This window comes from Ascidia mentula, chromosome 2 (assembly GCF_947561715.1).
Source record: "Ascidia mentula chromosome 2, kaAscMent1.1, whole genome shotgun sequence".
NCBI lineage: Eukaryota > Metazoa > Chordata > Ascidiacea > Phlebobranchia > Ascidiidae > Ascidia > Ascidia mentula.
Genome location: NC_138567.1, coordinates 2,813,420 through 2,832,715, shown reverse-complemented (window position 1 = coordinate 2,832,715; position 19,296 = coordinate 2,813,420). Strand labels below are relative to the sequence as shown.

The 19,296-nt window shown below is 36.3% G+C and overlaps 3 protein-coding genes across 4 annotated transcripts; 1 reads left to right on the top strand and 2 right to left on the bottom strand.

Annotated features, from left to right (window-relative positions):
- Positions 1-178: 178 nt before the first annotated feature.
- Positions 179-3,636, top strand: LOC145889195 (synaptosomal-associated protein 25-like). Its single transcript, XM_082980098.1, has 4 exons — positions 179-327; positions 1,141-1,278; positions 1,539-1,683; positions 2,090-3,636. The coding sequence occupies exons 1-4, from the start codon at positions 290-292 to the stop codon at positions 2,153-2,155; spliced, it is 387 nt and encodes a 128-aa protein (XP_082836224.1). The 5' UTR covers positions 179-289; the 3' UTR covers positions 2,156-3,636.
- A 1,060-nt stretch (positions 3,637-4,696) lies between these two features.
- Positions 4,697-10,454, bottom strand: LOC145889889 (uncharacterized). The gene is made up of 8 exons (XM_082980939.1): positions 10,397-10,454; positions 9,552-9,635; positions 8,736-8,855; positions 8,316-8,426; positions 7,196-7,339; positions 6,755-6,874; positions 6,229-6,333; positions 4,697-5,638 (listed from the first exon to the last, which is right to left on the bottom strand). The coding sequence occupies exons 1-8, from the start codon at positions 10,452-10,454 to the stop codon at positions 4,875-4,877; spliced, it is 1,506 nt and encodes a 501-aa protein (XP_082837065.1). The 3' UTR covers positions 4,697-4,874.
- On the bottom strand, positions 8,736-11,403 carry LOC145889270 (uncharacterized). 2 transcript variants are annotated; one of them, XM_082980203.1, is made up of 7 exons: positions 11,257-11,403; positions 11,019-11,175; positions 10,913-10,959; positions 10,653-10,759; positions 10,397-10,588; positions 9,552-9,635; positions 8,736-8,855 (listed from the first exon to the last, which is right to left on the bottom strand). In XM_082980203.1, exons 1-5 carry the CDS (start codon positions 11,390-11,392, stop codon positions 10,460-10,462), a joined length of 576 nt encoding a protein of 191 aa, XP_082836329.1. In that variant the 5' UTR covers positions 11,393-11,403; the 3' UTR covers positions 8,736-8,855; positions 9,552-9,635; positions 10,397-10,459. The 2 variants fall into 2 exon arrangements, with proteins under 2 accessions (XP_082836329.1, XP_082836328.1); XM_082980202.1 differs by lacking the exon at positions 8,736-8,855 and having other exon boundaries at positions 9,482-9,635.
- Between the last annotated feature and the right edge of the window lie 7,893 nt (positions 11,404-19,296).

The following is a 19,296-nucleotide window of genomic DNA, read 5'->3' as shown; positions in this document are numbered from 1 at the left end:
AAAACCGGTTATGTTGCTAAAGCATTACGATTGCAGCATAATTCTTTACCAACTCAGTCAAGATTAGTTTATGACGTAACAATTTTTCGGAGACATATTTATGACAACACAATCGTCCACAAATCTGTTGATAACCTGAAACCAGCAATGCCTTTTTGGACTTATATAGTACCAAGTGAAATTCGGCCAAATTCGGCCAAATATCTGCCTTACGGCCAAACGATTTTTTCGCGGCCAGGCCGATTCACAAACGGCCAAATTTCTGGAATTTGGCTGTGAAGACGGCCAAATGGCAACCCTGCTTCGCATCCGCGAAAAAAATTGCGGGTAAGACAGATATTCAGCAGAATTATACTTTACGTTTGTTTTTGCTAAAATTTGCAGAAGAAGCATGGTGCGGGTTACACGCTATACTATAACCCGTAACTTGAAAAGCGGTTGTCAAATCTATTGTTGTGCGTCAGTGCTGCCAATGATTTCTACTAGCTGAGTTTGTACTTCGCTGTGTGGGCACTTTAGGCATTATTTGCTGCATAACACATTGGAACATTTATAAATAAAATTAATCGTTCAGTGAAGAAGTCGAAAAGAAATTAAAAAAGGTGGTAAACGCTGCAGCGTACCAAATCATTTCGGCCGCCTGCACCCTGCAGTGCTGAAGATAAGTCTGATGCTTGCGTGTTCTTGCTGTTGATACTGTTGCGTGTAATGCGTGTTCTTCTGTAAACTCCGTATATTCAACACCAATCAGGTAAACAATCTTTTACTAAGATGGCTGAAACGTACGGCAGCAGTCCAAATGAAAATAGCTGCACTGATGAGAACTATTAGGTCGAAACAGTGCCCCTGTCTGCAGCCCACTAAAAACTAATAAAAGTTGTCTGCTTGATAGAAGTTAACTGAGCCTTACAAGTATAAGTAGGGCCTGTGTTCTCCAATCTTTTAATGGTCACCTACTCCTTTTATAAAATCGACAAGTCTGTTGACCCTTACTTAAAATATAACCAAGGTTCTTTAAATGTCCACCATAGAAGAAGGCAACTCAAAAAATCCAACCCATGCTAATTAATGTGTCTTGGCTTCCCAATATTTTGCTACAGTTGTACATCAACAAGCCTAAAAGTAATACATTTTTGTAAGGGCAAAGAACTTTGAGAAAGGTGACGAATACAAGAAAACGTGGCAATCGAACGAAGATGGAAAGGTGGTTAGCAACCAACCTCAACGTGTACAAGACCCACGAGAACAAGCACAAGTTGGGGGCGCTTACATACAGAGGTAAAAATATAATTATTGCCTTAAAACTGGTCTTAATCACCTTTGAAACTCCTGCACCGAATTCAGGAATGGCTGAAATATATACATAGTGACAATATCCTCAGCTACTAACTATTCCCTACTCATTTTCACATAAACTTTTTGTGTAAACTTTCACCCGTATACAAAATGATCCAACCTGTAGGTATAAATGTTTAAAAAAATTTATACCTGGTTTGCTGGTTATGAACATTCATCAATATGATATGCGATGAATGCAGAGTCACCAACGATGCAAGAGAAGATGAGATGGAAGAAAACCTCGGCCAAGTTGCCGGAGTCCTTGGAAATCTCAAACACATGGCTATCGACATGGGCAACGAAATTAACTCTCAGAACCAACAGATTGACAGAATAAACACTAAGGTAGGTGTTTGGTTTTTCCCTTCTGATTTAAATATTAAGGTTCCTATTTTTCTGGCACTTCTTATACAAATAATCTGCATACTTTTTTCTTTTTTTTTGATTACGATCACTTTGATATAATTGTTTGTTTGGTTTTCTATACAGGATATAATTGTATTCAGGGGCAAATGGTTGTTTGGTTTTGCATAAAGTGTTGATAAATGTGTGTAGGATTTGTATTATGTGTTTGGTCTGGCAGTTTAAAAAGGCATTTCTGTCTGTGTTGTGCAAGCATTTGTAACAGCACAGCATCCCTTATATGCCCAACTACTGTCACATTGATTGTATGTCTTTTATTGAATCGTCTGCAGCAGTCACATTCAAAATGCACTTCTGTCCTACAACAATATCTTTATTTTTAATGCAGGCTGAATCGAACAACATGAGAATTAGTCAAGCCAACGAACGCACGACCAAAATTCTGAAAAATTGACACTCTTCACCTTTGACTTGCTCAGTTCATATACAATTGTACACAATGGTAACAATATGTGACTTCAACACTCTGACATACAGTGTTAATTTCACCAGTATCCATGGATTACATCTTTCTGCAATAATAGAGACCTTTCTCATCTGACGAAACTGTGCAATTTTATTTGTAAATACTCTTTGATTTTGTGTAGACATATATTCCAATATGTATGTGTAGTCAATGGTCCTGGCTCTTTGCAGCTTAACTGAAAGAAAATTAAATATTAGGTAGAGGTTGGTCCAAACTCGATGCATGGAGTTGTATCAACCAATGCTTGTGTTTAAGTGGAGCAGGAAATATTGTGATGCTGGTTATTCATGAATCACAATTTTCCTGTCATATATCACTAACTTTGAAATACCATTTTTAAACAGCAATTTTTCCCAATGTACAAATAATGTTTAATTGATAACATTTGCATAAACACCTTCATTTTATCAGCATTGATTTTTTTGCACAAATGTGTACAGAAATGTTAAAATATGTTGGGTGTGTATCTGTCATATCCACTTTCATGTTTATCAATTAAAACTTGATAAAAGTATGATTTAGTGTAAAAAATAAGAAACCTGAAAAAAATGTTTTTAAAATTAATGAACTATGTTGGCAATAGATTGTATTTTTTTAACTTATGTCCAATCAAAGGAAATGGTTCCTAAAGAATCAACAAAAAGTGAAATGAATAATTTGTGTATTTATACTCGTTATATTCTTGTACATCTTGGATCACTTGTGAAATCCGGGCTTTACAGAAATGCACTTTGATTACAATTTTAGACAAACAGTTCAACTTTTCCATGGCTGACCTAAATCTGTACATAACCTAACTGAGTTTGGTGTATGCAAATAAGCAAGGCCTTCCAACAAAACAGCCATAGTTGGCATCAATGCAGTTTTTTAAAGACCTAAGGAACCCTGCCAAATCATTTTTTTGGGGCCAAATTGGATTTCCCTTCGTGTTTTCAAATTTTTGCTTCAAAATAATCCCATGATTTTTGTTTTCATTAAAATCAGTCGCAAAATAAGTTTTCTGTTTTCTTGAACCACCACCAAACAAATTGTGTGTTTGCTTTCACATGCATGCTGTAGTTGAGACTGTTCTCGTGTTCATTTTAACCTTCTTTTTATTGACCAAATGTTTGTTAATTTATTAACAGTCGTTTACTGTTGTTGTTGTCACGCAACAAGTTTTATAACATCTGTGTGCAGATACTGTTTGTATTTCTCCGTGTATACGATGTAACCATCAGTTAAAACAAGTAATAATTTTGCTTATTGTGGAAAATTTCAAAAACGCTTTGATTGTTACTTGTATAGTTTGGGACGATCGAGAATGATGTCACAACAAGTTTTACAACAAAAATAGAATTGTCAATGTTTTTGAGGGATTCTGCAGCAAATGTACATATCATTCTAATAAATATTATTCTCGTAGTGTAGATGAATTAGCTTTTCAAAATGTTTTAGTTAAGTTAGCTCAAACTTCTCTGTTGTTCCCAAATGCATGACAGATTTTATCTACAGTTTATCGTTAACTTTTGAAATCCACCTCCCAACATGAGCATCCGAAGGGTCAACAAAACTTACCTGCAGAGTTACGTCGTTTTGACATTCTCTGAAAATCCTGTGTACACTTGCACAGAACATGTAAAGGTATTTGTTTAACCAACACATATAATATCTCTAGTAATCGATCAGAAGCAACAGGTCTCTGATTAATATCAGTAGATTTATTACAAAAATCTTCTTCAACAGTTTCCCATTCCAAAAAGTTGGGTTGATATGCAGTACCCATGATGGAAATGCAGTCTTTTAATCAGCATGCATTCGTAGTGGAATCGACTATAGTAACCAGCTTTAATTTGGAACTATTGGCCGCATAGGTCACATAAAAGTTTTTTACCTTGCACATGTGGAATGGTGGGTAAGGTTATTCTGCCCTGGAAGGGGTGGGCACACTTTTCCATTGACATTCCAGAAATCATTAAAAATTTGGCATGCACCTTTTTAACCATTACAAAGTGGGCAATTAAAAGGTAACCTATTTACAATAATTATGCCTTAAAATGTGGTCGACTTGTGGTATAAACCTTGTTTTTAAAATGTGACTTATTTGCACAAACTTCCAGCAGGTTAGATAGGCACTTTAGCATGATGTTTGCCATTTTATTTCATTACTTTGTGAAGTTTTTTTATAACACCTATTATTGGGTGCACCAAATGCATGTGCTAGAAGTTAATAATATGAAATGAGCTACTGAAAACTATGGCACATTTGAATGACATAGGTCAAAAAGAATTCCTACTCAATATATTGAAAAGTTTTTCATACCCAAATAGTTTTTTTATGGTGTTACTTTCATTAAAGATAAAAGCGAAGTCTTACCAGGACACTAACTTTCTTTGGCTAGAGTTGGTTTCTCTTCAAGCTGACAAGGAACAGATTCTGCATTTTTACCCAAAACCTTGCATTGATTTTACTGAAGCTTAATCTTGAAGTCAACATCATTTAGTTTCTTTATTATCAGCTACAAATCACTAGTGACATGAAAATAATAATCACAAAATTAATTCAAGTGCATGGAAGCTAACTTCCATTTTGATACAAATTACGTAAACAATGCATAATTCAAACATATATAACAAAAACACACATTTTGTGTTTGTGATGTCATAATTATTTCCTTTGTGCAAGTTTTGATTCAACTTCACTTAAATTGTTTTCACTTATTTTAATCCACACCTCCCTTATATCTTCACTTATGTATGTTGCCATTCTGAAAGCTTGGATTGCTTTTTTATAAAAATCCACACTTTCATTCAGTCGATTTGTTTCCATGCAAACAAAACCAAGGTTGTGTAACAAACTTCCGAACACATAATGCTTTGCTGAGTTTTCACCAAACTGTTTCCTCATCATTTCAAGTCCAAGTTTAATTGTTGATTCCCTCGACGAATAATCTCCAATTGAACGTTGACTCGACCCAATCCCAAACAAACACCACACTTGCTTCTCACATCTGATATCTTCTTCCACGTTTTGAATATTTTGTATTTTGAGTCTCATCGTTTCCATCAGTGGGATCACATGACCACTAATTATTCGTTTGTTTTCAAGTTTTTGATTCGAATCCGATGTTTTCATCAAATCTCTGCATGTCCATCTCAAACCCTCAACACATTCCTCCACACCTTTCACCGCTTCCCATCCATCACGTTTGACATAAAGTTCAGACGCAACATCGTGAAATAAAATCGATTCCAAATATTTTCCCACCCATCTCTTTTCATGTCCAGTTGTTTTCAAATCTTCTGCAGTTTCCCCATGACCTTCAAGCGACCTTGAAAGTTGGTTTCTTGTTTCATTTGCTTCAAAATATTTATGTTTTTCCAACAAATTCACGTAAGTTTGGATCAAAAAAGTTGAATCGATGTTTTCATCTGAAATAAAAACAATTTATTTAATTTAAACATAAATAAATCCAACCTCCCGCCATCACATACCCTGGCGGTCTATTCAAAGTGTCAGTGTTTCGGGGGAATTTTTTGGGTGGCGCTAAAGAGTGGTAAACGTGTATTTTTTTAAAAAAGGGGACATATTGGAAAAATAAATTTAAGATTTCGTACTTTTAATGTTTTACAATTTATTTGATTTGGTTTAGTAAAAAATCACAGAATATACACGTCAATGCCGTTATTTGTGATGTCATAAAACAACAAATGTGCTGTAAAACCTATGTATGTTTTTGTCACGATATATGTGATATTTGAAAGTCCTAAATGTTCATTTTTCCCGAACTTTCCCGATACAGTGGTATTTAATTATAAAATGTTGTATCCACTGTATAATCAACAGCTTTCTTTGAAGCATTTTACATTGCTTGCATTTCTGTTGAATGGTATTCCTACATTTCTCTCACATAACAACTTATTCATGTTTCAATACTAGTAGTTTTAAAAAAGGGGTGCTAGCAATCTGTTCCTAGGGGTTACCAACAACAGATACAGTTTTTTCAAATTGTTTTTATTACCTGTTTGCTGCTGTTCCTGCATAACTTTCCCTGCATTTATCTGTTCATCACTTGAAAACTGATTATGGGTTACATCATAAGGGGTGGTTGGATGCTGCTCAGTGCCTTGAAAGTGATTAAACAAAATTAAATCTAAGCTACACCCTAAACTTGAAAATGTACAACCTTATTTATTGGATTGTGACGGTGTTAAAAAGTTAATATTGAAATTGTCAGGTACACTGATAACTGTGTTTGATAAAACATACTGGTAAAGCAGAGCAAGTTAAACATGAATTTCATTGAAACTCAGAGCCACCTCCACCCTCGAATATAAGCTGCCCTCGATTGAACGCCGCAGAAACAGTAGGTTAAAAAACTTTACAAGTTGTAGCTTACAATCAAGTAAATACGGTACTAGACTTTACAGATTTTCAAAAAAAATGAAAAGATTTAGGCCTAGGTAGGGTCACATAAAGATTCATGTGCAAAAAAAACAAAGAAACAAAAGAACGTTAAATTTTGTCACATTTGCAAGAAAACTTACCGGAAAGTTGCATCAACACCATTGCAGCATCCGACTGCTTCGTAGAAATATCACTGCTTGTTTTGTATTCACTAAAGCTTGTTGGGTTATTGGCAATTTCAACATGGTTTGCACTGAATTCTGTATTTGGAAACAATATAAATGTTACATCATATCAATACAAAAAAGATGGTGAACAGGGAATAAAAACATCTTTCTATGTCAATACTCTTCGCATAGTTTTTGATATTATCAAATTTGCTAGGATGGACTGATGGCCTCATTGCATGACACGAAAAAAGAGACATGAGAAAAAGGTGTTGCACAAATGAATTAACATTTTTTTCGTGTCACAAAGTTGCAATGAATTCCCTGCATATTTTTATACCATTTTGGAGAAAATTTCTTCCTTGCATTTCTGTGTGACTTTTGGCTTTAAGCTTAATAATTTCAAGTTAATACCTGTTTGTAAAGTTTGCACAGTATTCCGATGTTGCACAGTATTCCGATGTTGTTGTGTTGGGATAGCGGTAATCAAAGAACCATTTCTGGGTGGGACACTGGTGACAGTATTATAGGAACTTCCACCATTACAGAAAGTAGAATCTACACAAAAAAGAAATTTATAACTCTTCAAATATTATACAATGACATGTGGATAGAAGTAGTTTCTATAATTTAAGCTTTTGCCAAAAATTAACTTGTAGATTAAGTGCTCTGATGAGGCTCACAAAAATATACATATCTAGCATGTGGTTTAAATTGGCAATAAGGAACTTGAAAGTTAAGGCTTTGAATAATGCAGATTTTTTTCTTTACTGTTCAGGCCGTGAGAACGACCAGGCTTATTTCCATTATAGGATTCTTGTACTTACATAAGTTTAAAATACATGTTGAAATAGCAACAAAACAAAAGAATAACCTGCATGTTGTAGGCTGATATGTCTCATTAAATAGGCCCAATTGAACAAAAAACGGTCTTTGTTTCGAAACAAAGCAACATGTTTGGCAACCATGCCACGTGTTTGGTAAATGGTTAGTTTTAAACATAACGCGCTTATTCGCTGAACGTTAAAGCAAGGGTTGGCTGATGTTTACATGGATTTTGTTCAAAAATTTATTTGCGGTTGCACTTACTTAGCCATCTAAAGAGACAAAATTAATTTGGATGAGGATCCCAGCATAGCAAACGATGACTGCATTAAGTTTTCAACACTATATAACTATTCAGTTAAATACTGTTGTTTAATAGTTACTCAAAATACAAATTTCTCCCCAAATAATTATTTGCAGTTTGCAATTAAATGACTTCTACTGGCACCAATGAAAAAAGAAAACTAGTAAGATCGATGTGAATGCTGCAAGATTGGCATGACTGATAATTGAGTTATTGAAGTAATTCAATTTATGGTCTTAAAGACAATGGCATTGGTCTGTTCATGTTACTGAATATCGGTAACCCAACATTGTTTCCCGCCGCCTGTGTCGAAAACTTAGAATGGCGAAAAAGGCAAAAATTGAGCCTTAATTGTTCATTTCTTCTTCTACCACCAAGCCAAATTTCCAAGATTTTTTAAAATACCTGTTGTTGATGGAAGAAATTGCATAAGTTGTGGTTGCTGTGTTAAGTTGTTTGCAGTAAAGGCATCGTTTCCAGTCAAGAGATTTAAATTTCCGCCCACTGAAGTAAAAACTGCATTAAACATCAATAAAAAAACAATTCAAATTTAAAATCAAGATGGATCTTACACTTTAGAAAAATTACATAGCTGTATTTGCAGACAAACTTATCAGCTAATTTCCTTTTTTGGAATATTATCTGTGTGTGTGAACACAAAACCAAAAAAAAACAAGCACAGATCGAAATGAGCCGGTTTGCATGTCTTGTTTATGCTGGCATGATTTTCAATGTTAACCAACTGTAAGGTTTAACGTTGTTCAATTTGGCTTATGATACAAAATGTCCTTTCTGTACATATAGAAATGTAGCAATGTGAAATACCTGTTTGTGGTGGTAAAACATTAGCATTAACTGAAGATTGATTTGCTGGCATGAAGTTTTCTGTAGCATTGCTGACAAAATTCTGGTAACTTTCAGGTTTACCAGTGTTCAAAGCAGTGTCTACATTTGAAAAGCAAATATTTAGAGGCAAAAGTATACAACAAACAAATATTTAGAGGCAAACTAACACTAAACAACAATTATTATATTGATTATGATAAGAAAAGAAACGCTTGCATAACTATTATTCTAGGTCATTCCAAGGACGTTGAATGCTTTCACCATTATTCAAATAATCTAAACATTACAAGATCAAAAAATATAATGAAAAAACCTATACAGCGTCCGAATTTTTTTGGCAAAGCAAATTATTTTCTGAGCCCTATAAATTAATGTATATCTATGTTACAACCAAGCTTTGCAAAAGTAGCTTTAAAGTCTAAATAAGAAATGACAATTATCTAGATCTCAGTGAACTGTGAACTTAAGATCCTAGGCAAGTTACATTAATATAAACAAATTGCCAGATGACCACATTTATTTACCATCATCAAAAACGCTTGTTTAGTTTTGTGAGTAAGTCTTACAAAAATAAGAAAGAGCTTATTTTATACTAAACATGCTATTTTTTTAAATCGCCAAACTTAAGACTTTGCTGCAAGCAGTCCTACCTTACCATTTAAAAGAAAATACATGATTTCTGTGTTGTCTTAGGTGGATGTTGAAGCTATTGTGGGTTGCACAGTATTTTTGTAACTTTATATATCAGTATCTTCATACACTAGTCATGAAAATATGTGTTTATGTTGTTTGTACCTTCATAATGTTGCTGATTGAGTCTGGTGGCTGCATGTTTTTCTTTTGCACCATCCGTGTTAACCTCAGCGGATGTTGTGTTTCCTTAAACAAAAAAAACGCATTAGAATATTAAAAATTCCCTTAATCTGACATTCTACACTAGTGATGCAAAGAATCGTCCTAAGTTCGGTTCTGGCCGAAACCAAATATTCAGGAGTTTTTGTGGTAGTTTTTAAGTTATATTAACGATCCTGTACCGGGCATGGGTAATACAATAATACTTCATTGAACACCATCGCTTCTATTTCTTTAAGGTTATGTTGTTAGCGAGCGTACATGCTAAGACTGTAAATTTGTGTGATACACAATTACACGGAAAAGAAAAGATTTGCGCCCAAAATATTATCATCTTTCAAAGTATTGGAAATTATTAATACATGTCACATGCTATTGTTGGTATCTCATAACATTTTCATGAACGTATAAAGTTCGTTTTTTTGGGCCGAATTTAACTCTCAAGAAAAACGTTTAATGTTTTAATGTTTTTCTTGAACGTTTAAGTTTGGCTTTGTCAAAATTACAAAGTAACCTAGGGGATGAAGTAACAAACATTTTTAGATCACTTGCGATTTTTTAAATTGGAACTAAATCTGCAAATTACGGAAAGGCGCTCGCATACGACCTGGAATGCTTTTGCGTATCACTAGTGGTACTACCGGTTGGGAAACACTAAACTAACTGAAGCTGTTAATAACATTGTACCAAAAAGTGTATTATGTTACACATTTACAAAACACTCTTATACAGAGAAATTTATACGAAGTGCTTCTTTATCAATATTAAAAAAAAACAATCTTACATACCTGAAACTTCATCAGTATTCATACAATGAGCACCTAAACACTGTAATATTGTGGCCATTGCTTTTAGGCAGAATTAAGAGGCATAGATTGAAGTGTATCTGCCACAAAATTGCCAAAGTTTGAAAAGTTATAATGAGATTGTGACTGAGTTTTTGATTCCTTTGAATGTGTATTGTTGTGATCAAAGTTTTCCTAGTAAAAGGGCAAATAGTTTAATAAAAACATACATACATGAAATAAAGCAAAATTTTTTTACCTGCGACTCTGAGGTTGACAGTTTTCGTTTCTTACAAAGCGGTGAGGAGTTTGTAGTAGTTGATGTACACGAAATATCTGCCTCTTCCATTTCATTTCCATGAGATTCTACAAAACATTTCAAAAGTAATTAAATTATCTTTAATATTATGCACAGGGTGTTGATTTGTAATTGCGATTGAACATGGAGAGAAAAATTATCGTGTACGTCGGACAGCAAAAATATCGAAATCTGGTCACTGAACACATGATATAACATACCATTTTCAGGAAATTCAGTTGTGTCTGAATCAGGGTTATCAACAATACTGTAAACAGATATAATTTTATACACTCACAAAAGACAATAGAATTTTAAATAGCTTACATTGGTAGTCGTAAATGACCCTGTAAGAACTGTAGATCTGTGTAGTACTTCCAAACTCTTGTTTTACCTTTAGCACTTTTTTTATTTCTATCCATAGCTTTTTTTACTTTTGAAAATCGATCACGCAGACTTTTCCACCTTTCCTTGCAGTCATCCACTGAATATTTTTTAAAAAATTAACATCTTGCATAATTGTTGGGAAAACAAAAGCAGTAGCCAATGTAACAAAAGAATTAACCTGGTTGATGCGTTTTTTGACTAATTCGTAGCCATACATTTTCTTTGAATTCCTTATCTTTGTAATCTTTGTGTTTAGAATCATACAAGCATGGCTCACGGCGAACCATTGGTATCAATACCTTAGCAAGCTCCATTATAAACAACTTGGCCTAAACAAAAATTTTGTTATTTGAAATACTGTAGCCTATTTTTATAAAATATAAAAAGCACAAATGGACGGTAATAGCAAACAAAACTGTATCAAATCAAATGATATATTGAACACACTCTATATGTTTTACTACACAAAGGAACTGAAACTCTCCCAAGTCTCCATCCTAAAACCTCACGAGCTTTGGTTGACGTCAGGCAAATGTTTGTGATAGGAAACCTAAGGTAAAACAGCTAAACGGTAAACACAAGAATGTCACGAAAAAGAGGAGGTCTTTGCTTGGTTGGCATGGTCACCATTAGATATTTGTCACATTATACTATTAGGAACAGATCAATGTACATAATGGAAAAGTCCGGAATATTTTCGGCATTTTTTGTTGTTGTTACCTTCCAGTGTTTTGTTGTTGTGCCTTGAATTTCGCAATCGAACGTCTGGCGACATGTTTTCTTCTACACAAGGTTGACTTCTGACGCCACACAAACCAACCAACGGGAATGACGTCGCTCGCAGGGCCTTTCTTGGGAAACTGTTTTACACGTGATGGCGTGGCAATTGTTCACTCGACGTGGAGAATACATTCCTTACCGGTGGTTTTCTAATTTTGTACAAAAGACCAACATTTTTGATGCCGAAACATTTTTGTAACTTCATTAAAGTTTCATGCAAAATAAAAACGATTTGAGTCAACATCATCTTTTCATTCCGGCAACATATCGCTGTCAACAAAATTTTGCCCATCAATGTGATTCTTTTTTTATCAGTGACTTACGTAACAATATTGTATTGTGTTGTCAAGAAAAAAAATGGCATCAGCACTGCGTGCAGTCAAATACAAACACATATAAATGATGTCAGGTCAGACAGCGTTCATCGCCCGTTGCTTCGTCACGCCCCGCTTACAACAATAGAAGCTGAAGCAAAGGTCGGGTATTATTTGTATTTCTTCCTACTATTACCAACATGGTACGCCGCGTCGAACGTCAATTGCTACTCGGCAATTAAACTTGCGGCATTGGAGTTTACTTCTTGCTGCTGGATTGTACAAGTCTTGCGAAAAATTCGTGGCACAAAACAACAGAATCGCCCAAATCTATGTACCCACAAACGTTACAGATAGCATTATTTTCGTGGCCTTCAAAAAACAATTACCCATATATGTCACATATTAAGTTATATACGTAAGTGTAGACTCTTATGCGCCAGGCCTACAAGAGCTAAAGGCTATAGTAACGGATATATTTCGTCAAAACAAACCGTCCCGCCCTATTCAACAATTCCTAACCACGGTATATCAAGGTCACAACAACCACAATGTTGTTTACTTTTGTGAATTAGTTCTTTATTTTCACAATTTATCAAATACCTTTTTGCATTAAGGTGTAAATACAACAATTTCATTCAGTCACAATGAGCACCTCATACTCTCACGTTGCGAACGAAAATGAACAGAACAGAACTTAGCAACAACCACAACAATGATTTTACAAATGGATTATTACGCACAGTGACCATTGTTGCGTCGCAGTCAAGGAGGTGCAGTGATAGTCTGGAGACGTAACAGTCGGCAATGCATTAGCTCAAGGAATATGGTTTGGAATGGTTTGATTTATGGCAGTGTTTCCCAACCGGTGGTACGCGCACTACTAGTGGTATGCGACGGCATTCCAGGTGGTACGCGACAACCTTTCCGTATTTAGCGGATATAGTTTGAATTTTAAAAAACCGTAAGGGATCACTTAATGTTTGTTACGTCATCCCCTAGGTTACTTTCTCAATTAGGTGATACGCGTCGTCGAAGTTGTTTACCTCCATGTGGCACGCAACCACAAAAAGGTTGGGAATCACTGATTTACGGTGAAAAGCAAACGTCTTGGAAAAAGAAGTTGCAGCAATCTACACCTGTCCAAAGTTATTTTATACTACTCATGAAATTTTGGAAACACTTGCATAAGGACTTGACCTGGAAAGTTTTTCCATTCACTTTTGACAAATTGAACTTCCAGTTATGAGTGGCCAAATACACTGAGCGGGTAAAACCCATCTACAAACAAGCAGAACATTACAAACTTTAGTGAAAAGAATCTTGCAAACACGAGACCTCAAAACATCTAAAAATAATAAAAAATAACGGAAGAGCACATAACCGACGACCCCGTGTGATGTATTCCACCCCAGTACGTCACGTGATCAATGTGTTTACTCAACGTCGGTAGACTTGGTCGCCGAATTACACTAACCATGAAACAACGCGTCAAACGCCATGCGTTTGGATTACAGCCTCGCATATGCTCGTATCGACTCTGCTCGTGTCGCTGACATTTTTGAACCTTGTTCGAAACGTACCCGGGTCCTGTGTGCTTTATGTCCAGCATCACACCTGTTTTGTGCATATATTTATACATAATGCCGCAAATTCCTTCCCAGTATACCCTCATCAATAAATTCAAAAAAAATAGGAGATGAAAGTTTGGCCTCTTTGTCGTGAGGTTCATGCGAAACTGATATTTGCGACACGAAGTCGCGCTCTTGACGCTTAGCGCTCTGTGTCTTGTGTTTGGCGAAAACCGCAAAAAGAAGGCCGACCTGCGCTGTGGCGGTGTATATAGGCTATACCTGCCTGCTTTCGATGCGAACCAAAACTATCCAACTGCGTGTTGTGAGTGTAGATGAAATAACTTAAATTAAGTTGTTATCACCAGGATATTTATTGTTAATATACAAGCGAGGTGTTGAAACGTTCTGCATCAAATAGCAGACATTTTATTGTTGCGGTCGTCGGGTTGTAACGCATTAGCAAGTTGACGAAATAACGATAGGGAAACACTTGTTGAAATGCTTTGCGATTTGTAACTGCGCCACTACTGGTAGATTGTTTGAATGTGGATTACAGCAGCGAATTAGATACGGAGTTGCTTTCAGCACATGTTTTGAATTCATAGTTAGATTGTGGTATAGAGTTGTAATTGAGCCCTGCATGTTGGACCAGAACCCAAAAACGTTTCAGTAATGTATCTTTCGACGCTTGACGCGAATTTGCTAACTGGCGGATTTCGCCGCATCGCGTATTTAATATAAACCGAAAAAGGGAATCCGGGCTGAGTCGCTTAGTATATAGTGGGTGCCGGTTAAGGATATGTTACTACAGAACTGTAGCAGTTTAAGAACGTGTTTTATTGGAGCAGAAGAAACAAAGCAACTTTAGGAGTCGCTAATTGTAAAATTTGTTTATTGTGTATTCGTTGACATAAAGTTCTCCACAAGAAGGCAGCAGATTTTTCAGTTTTATTGTATGTTGTAGGAAGTCGTTTCGAAGCGAACTGTTGGAGTTGAATAGTACCCTTAATGACGTCACGATCAAACTAGCGCTTTGCTCTTCGCTGTTGGATGATTTTAACACCCCCTGTGCATGTGTTAAAGAGTACGAAATTAATGACGCAAATATCAGAGAATGAAATAGGTTTGTGGTATTTGAAGGCAATTATTGCCAGTCGGACGTTTCGCTTTGGCCACTCATTCTACGACCGGTTTAGGATACAAGAATATTGTAAGGGGGTTGGCTATTTAAGTCACGTGGTTTACGAGGGCTTGTTTCTATTGTTTGTTTATTCTTTTCCTGGAGGTGGAATAATGCAGAATTATTCCCATAAGTTATGTCAAGCAAAACTTTGATTTTTCCAGGTTGTTAAACCGCTGCGTAACAACAAAGCTTTAATATGCCTGTACGGACTTATTACGTTGCTCGCGGTAAAGAAATCTATCTGGTTGTGGATATTAGAGACGAACATGGAAGTCTGATCTTCAGATACAAGGAGTTGCGCGCCTTCGTCGAACTCACAACATACACTGGGAATCCCCTTGCACACCCAGAATCTGATATGGACACTGACGATGATGGCTAACATGGCAACAGTTCCTACACTAACCCAACAAAATCCATAAACAAACTTTGTCAACAGTTCTTCAACTTTTTACTCGTAATCACCATTGTAAAACTGTAACGTTAACCAAAAAGCTATGCTCTTCGATGTAAATTTATTTTACGTAAGCCCATTGTACCTTTTTTTATTCGAATCTGGTTATACTTTTGAAGCACTTCAACTTCGCGCCGATGTTGAATTGATATTTTTACGATAAAAGTGGCTTGAAGTAACTTCATCTACGAACCAATTGTAACTGTTGTCCTTAAAATTCCTTACATTTCGTCTTTCATTACTATACCGTGCATGGTGGATCATTTTCCGCATGATGTCGCTGCTGCATTGAAATGGAGCTGGTACGCCGAACCAGCGTTTTCGGACATGTTTGTTGTAAATACCGTTTAAACTATAATAGTCCACAATGCAGCACACAAAGGTATTTTGAAAACTAGCATCCTCCATTCACCGTATATATCAACATGCAAGTGTCGTATAGTTCACCGTCTTCCAACATATCCTGAAAAACAACATCTCGACATTAAAACTTTATTGTACGTTTGATTCATTATTGTTGTGACATAACCCTGAGGAAGTCTCACCGGATGGTGGAGGAAACGTTGATGACAATAAAAATCTATCGTAACTTAAGTGCCAAAAAAACAATTCTTATTAATTTATAAATTATTTATTGGTTGACCCATCCTGTTTCAATTCGTACATTTTCTATGGTAGTGCTGCGCCAGGAACCATGTTGATCAAGCAGTATCTGTGAAATTTAAATCCAAATAGTTCATGTTGCAGTGACTGACCAAAACAGACTGAGTGCGTGCGCCTGTCTAAATGCTTACGAAGTCAAATCTGTGTAAGCTTACACGTGCAAAGATTCATGCAGTGCTTTTACAGCCATGACATCTGGACTCATCTGTCACGACGAAGAAGTTTTTCATGCTTTCGCAACACAGGGTCGCCCCACTGCGTAGTTCCTTACAGGGCAATCACAGCCCAGTAGGAGGCTCGATATCGGATCGACTCAAAACACTGCTGTTGTTCCCAAATGTATGGCAGATTTTATCCACAGTTTATCGGTAACTTTTGAAATCCACCTCCCAAAATAACCGTCCGGAGGTCAACAAACCTTACATGATTTAACAGTGTCCCAACTTCACAATACTATTTTCAACTTTTAAAGTACCTGTTTATTGCTTCTGTGGTATGGTTTGTGCACATTGCTGTGCTGTAGTGATATGCAAAACATGACCATTGTCATTCCAAGGATGTTGAATGCTTTCAATAATTTCATACCACCTGGAATGCCGCCGCGTGCCACCGGTTGGGAAACACTGCTATAAACTATAACTGAAGCTGTTAATAACATTGTACCAAAAAGTGTTTATGTTACACACTTACAAAACACTCTTTTACAGAGATATTTGATACAAAGTGCTTCTTTATCAATATTTAAATGGGCATAGATTTAAGTGTATCTGCCACAAAACTGTCAAAGTTTGAAAAAGTATGAGATTGTGACTGAGCTTTTAATTCCCTTTGATGTGTATTGTTGTGGACAATGCTTTTGTGGCTCAGGGCAAATTGGGTTGATTAATAACATACATACATGAAATTAAAGCAAAATGTTGTTACCTAAGACACGGAGGGTGACAGTTTTCGTTTCTTGCAAAGCGATGAGGAGTTTGTAGTAGTTGATATACACGAAATAGCTTCCTCTTCCATTTCAGTTCTATGGAAAAGAAAAACTAGTCTGGTGACTAACGCATGCGAAAGGCCTGACATTTTTTTTCAACCAAAATGTTAAGCTTCTTAAATAAACGGTTCTCAGGACGCTGCATTCACGGCCAACCACAAATCTGTTCCAGCACAACCGTTTAGATAAAATCTTGTTCATAAAAACTTTAAAAATACCACAGTCGAATCACAACCTGCAAAAACGTCTCTCGGTTTCTCTTAGCGTCTCGTGTTAGTCCGGTTTTATCTTTTATCTCGCCAGTCATTGGCCCAACCGTGTCACGTGAGAGGAAGGGAGCGCTGCGATATAAAATCAACGTGCTGTGACTGGTGCGTTCGAGACAATTCGTGAATAAAAATATAAATTGACACAAAACATTTAACTAAGCAGGTGGAAGGTGAAAAAACAAAAGGTAAAAAAGAACGTGGCGCAAATGAATACGTGACACAACGAAAGCGTGAAACTTGGAAAGGAAACGCCAACAAGTGATCGCAAGTTCTTTTGCGCTACAAGAACGTTTGATAAAAGTAGACTATAAATAATAATACTACTATTTATTACACGTTTCTTGTATTTAAACATAGTATATTTCTTCATAATAGTCCTACATAAGTTTAGAATACATGTTAAATTAAAAACAGACAAAAAAGTAGCTTGCTATTTCTCTTCAGATTGAATAAAAAACGGTATTAGTTTCATAAGAGGGCAATGTTCGGTCACAATTCCGTGTGTTCGTTAACAATGCTCCATGTTTGGAAACAATGGTCAGTTTAAGCATATTGGTGCTAAACCTTCAAAAAAATTCAAACTGAGAAGATCGGTGTTGAAGAAGCAGGATTTGTATAACGGATATGTTAGGCTCCATAAATTCACAATTATTGTGTAGAAGATACAGTAGTAGTTTAATTTATGGACTTTGGTTAATAACAATAGAGTTGGCATGTTTGTGGTACTGCATACCGGTAGCGCGGTAACTAAACACTTCTTTACACCGCCTGTGTCGAACAGTGGCGTCAAATTTTGAACACTTAGAATGGTGAAAAAGGCAAAAATCGATGCCAGAATCAAACAAATTAATGTTAATATTCAACCATCATTGCATAATATAATGCAGTAGGCTAATGTTCCAGCCACTTTTCCTGGAAAGTCGGAGTGAGATTTGAATGGCGTGATTGCCCAACTGCACAGGTTTCCCTACGTATATGTGAAGGTTGCCTGACAAGTTGTGCGCTTGCACATCAGTGTACTTTGGCCACAATATACCCCGTGAAACCACTGAGAGCTCAGTTGGTAGAGCGTTGGGCCTGGTTAGCCCAGGGTCGTGAGTTTAAACCTTACCGAGAGCTTGATTTATCACGCATTGACAGGATTGGTTAGGGTTTTAGTTATTTATGTGCATTTTGCCGGTTTACACACAGCGGTACACTGATGCCTCTTGCTGGAAGACGAGGGTTTTTTAAACAGGAAACTGCAACAAATCGCGCCACGGAGAGGGACTTTACGTTCATAGAAACTGCGGTTCCAATGCATATCCTTGCAAAGGATAATTGAAGTTGCTTTTTTCGAGGGTGGAGGAGAAGGTGAAAAATGGTATTGTACGAAATGGACACAAAATTTTCACTGGAGAACAAAACGCAATGTATGTTTGATATCTCAGTAGGCTATAGACCGCGGTTCTTCGCTGATTTTTCTCAGGGTAAAAAAACGTAGCAGGGAAAAACTGCAATAATTCTGTGCCCGGCATGTTTCTGAAAAGCTAACACAACTTCTTGCAGATTTAGTTTGAATTTTCGTTACAAAGAGGCATAACTTCGTCTCCGGTGATTGCGACAGGATGCTTTCGATCAACACTAAGACTGGGTGTCATAGATAATAAACAAAAGCCTTTTCCGTAATGTTTTCGGCCAAAATCGCAGAATGTACAAAGATTACATCACAATGGGTTCCGCGCACTGCCTAACTTTTTTTCGCGAGCTTCTTAACCCATGATGACGTTTCAACGCTGAGGACATAACACTGAAATAAGACGGTTGCAATCGTAATGTATATCTCAGATATTGGCAAACTTGTGACCCACAGCGAAGACTATGCCTGGTTCGTTTTTTTTTTTTAATTTGGCGCGCCAGGGCTTGGTATAAATTATTGTCATTCGGAAAATTCTCCATGTTGCAGTTGAATGTTTTAATATTGTTTTTCGGTTACAGTGTTTAAATTTTCATTAAA

What these genes read in the sequence shown, in the direction of transcription:
- LOC145889195 (XM_082980098.1), top strand. Translation starts at nt 290, where the DNA reads ATGGCAACCCTGCTTCGCATCCGCGAAAAAAATTGCGG. An exon ending in ATCCGCGAAAAAAATTGCGG is followed by an intron (nt 328 to 1,140) that starts GTAAGACAGATA and finishes CATTTTTGTAAG; the next exon opens with GGCAAAGAACTTTGAGAAAG. An exon ending in GGGGGCGCTTACATACAGAG is followed by an intron (nt 1,279 to 1,538) that starts GTAAAAATATAA and finishes CGATGAATGCAG; the next exon opens with AGTCACCAACGATGCAAGAG.
- LOC145889889 (XM_082980939.1), bottom strand. Translation starts at nt 10,454, where the DNA reads ATGGCCACAATATTACAGTGTTTAGGTGCTCATTGTATGAATACTGAT. An exon ending in GAATACTGATGAAGTTTCAG is followed by an intron (nt 9,636 to 10,396) that starts GTATGTAAGATT and finishes TTTTTGTTTAAG; the next exon opens with GAAACACAACATCCGCTGAG. An exon ending in TGTTTTACCACCACAAACAG is followed by an intron (nt 8,427 to 8,735) that starts GTATTTCACATT and finishes TGTTTAATGCAG; the next exon opens with TTTTTACTTCAGTGGGCGGA.
- LOC145889270 (XM_082980203.1), bottom strand. Translation starts at nt 11,392, where the DNA reads ATGGAGCTTGCTAAGGTATTGATACCAATGGTTCGCCGTGAGCCATGC. An exon ending in TCAAAAAACGCATCAACCAG is followed by an intron (nt 11,176 to 11,256) that starts GTTAATTCTTTT and finishes AAAAATATTCAG; the next exon opens with TGGATGACTGCAAGGAAAGG. An exon ending in TGTCAACCTCAGAGTCGCAG is followed by an intron (nt 10,589 to 10,652) that starts GTAAAAAAATTT and finishes CCCTTTTACTAG; the next exon opens with GAAAACTTTGATCACAACAA.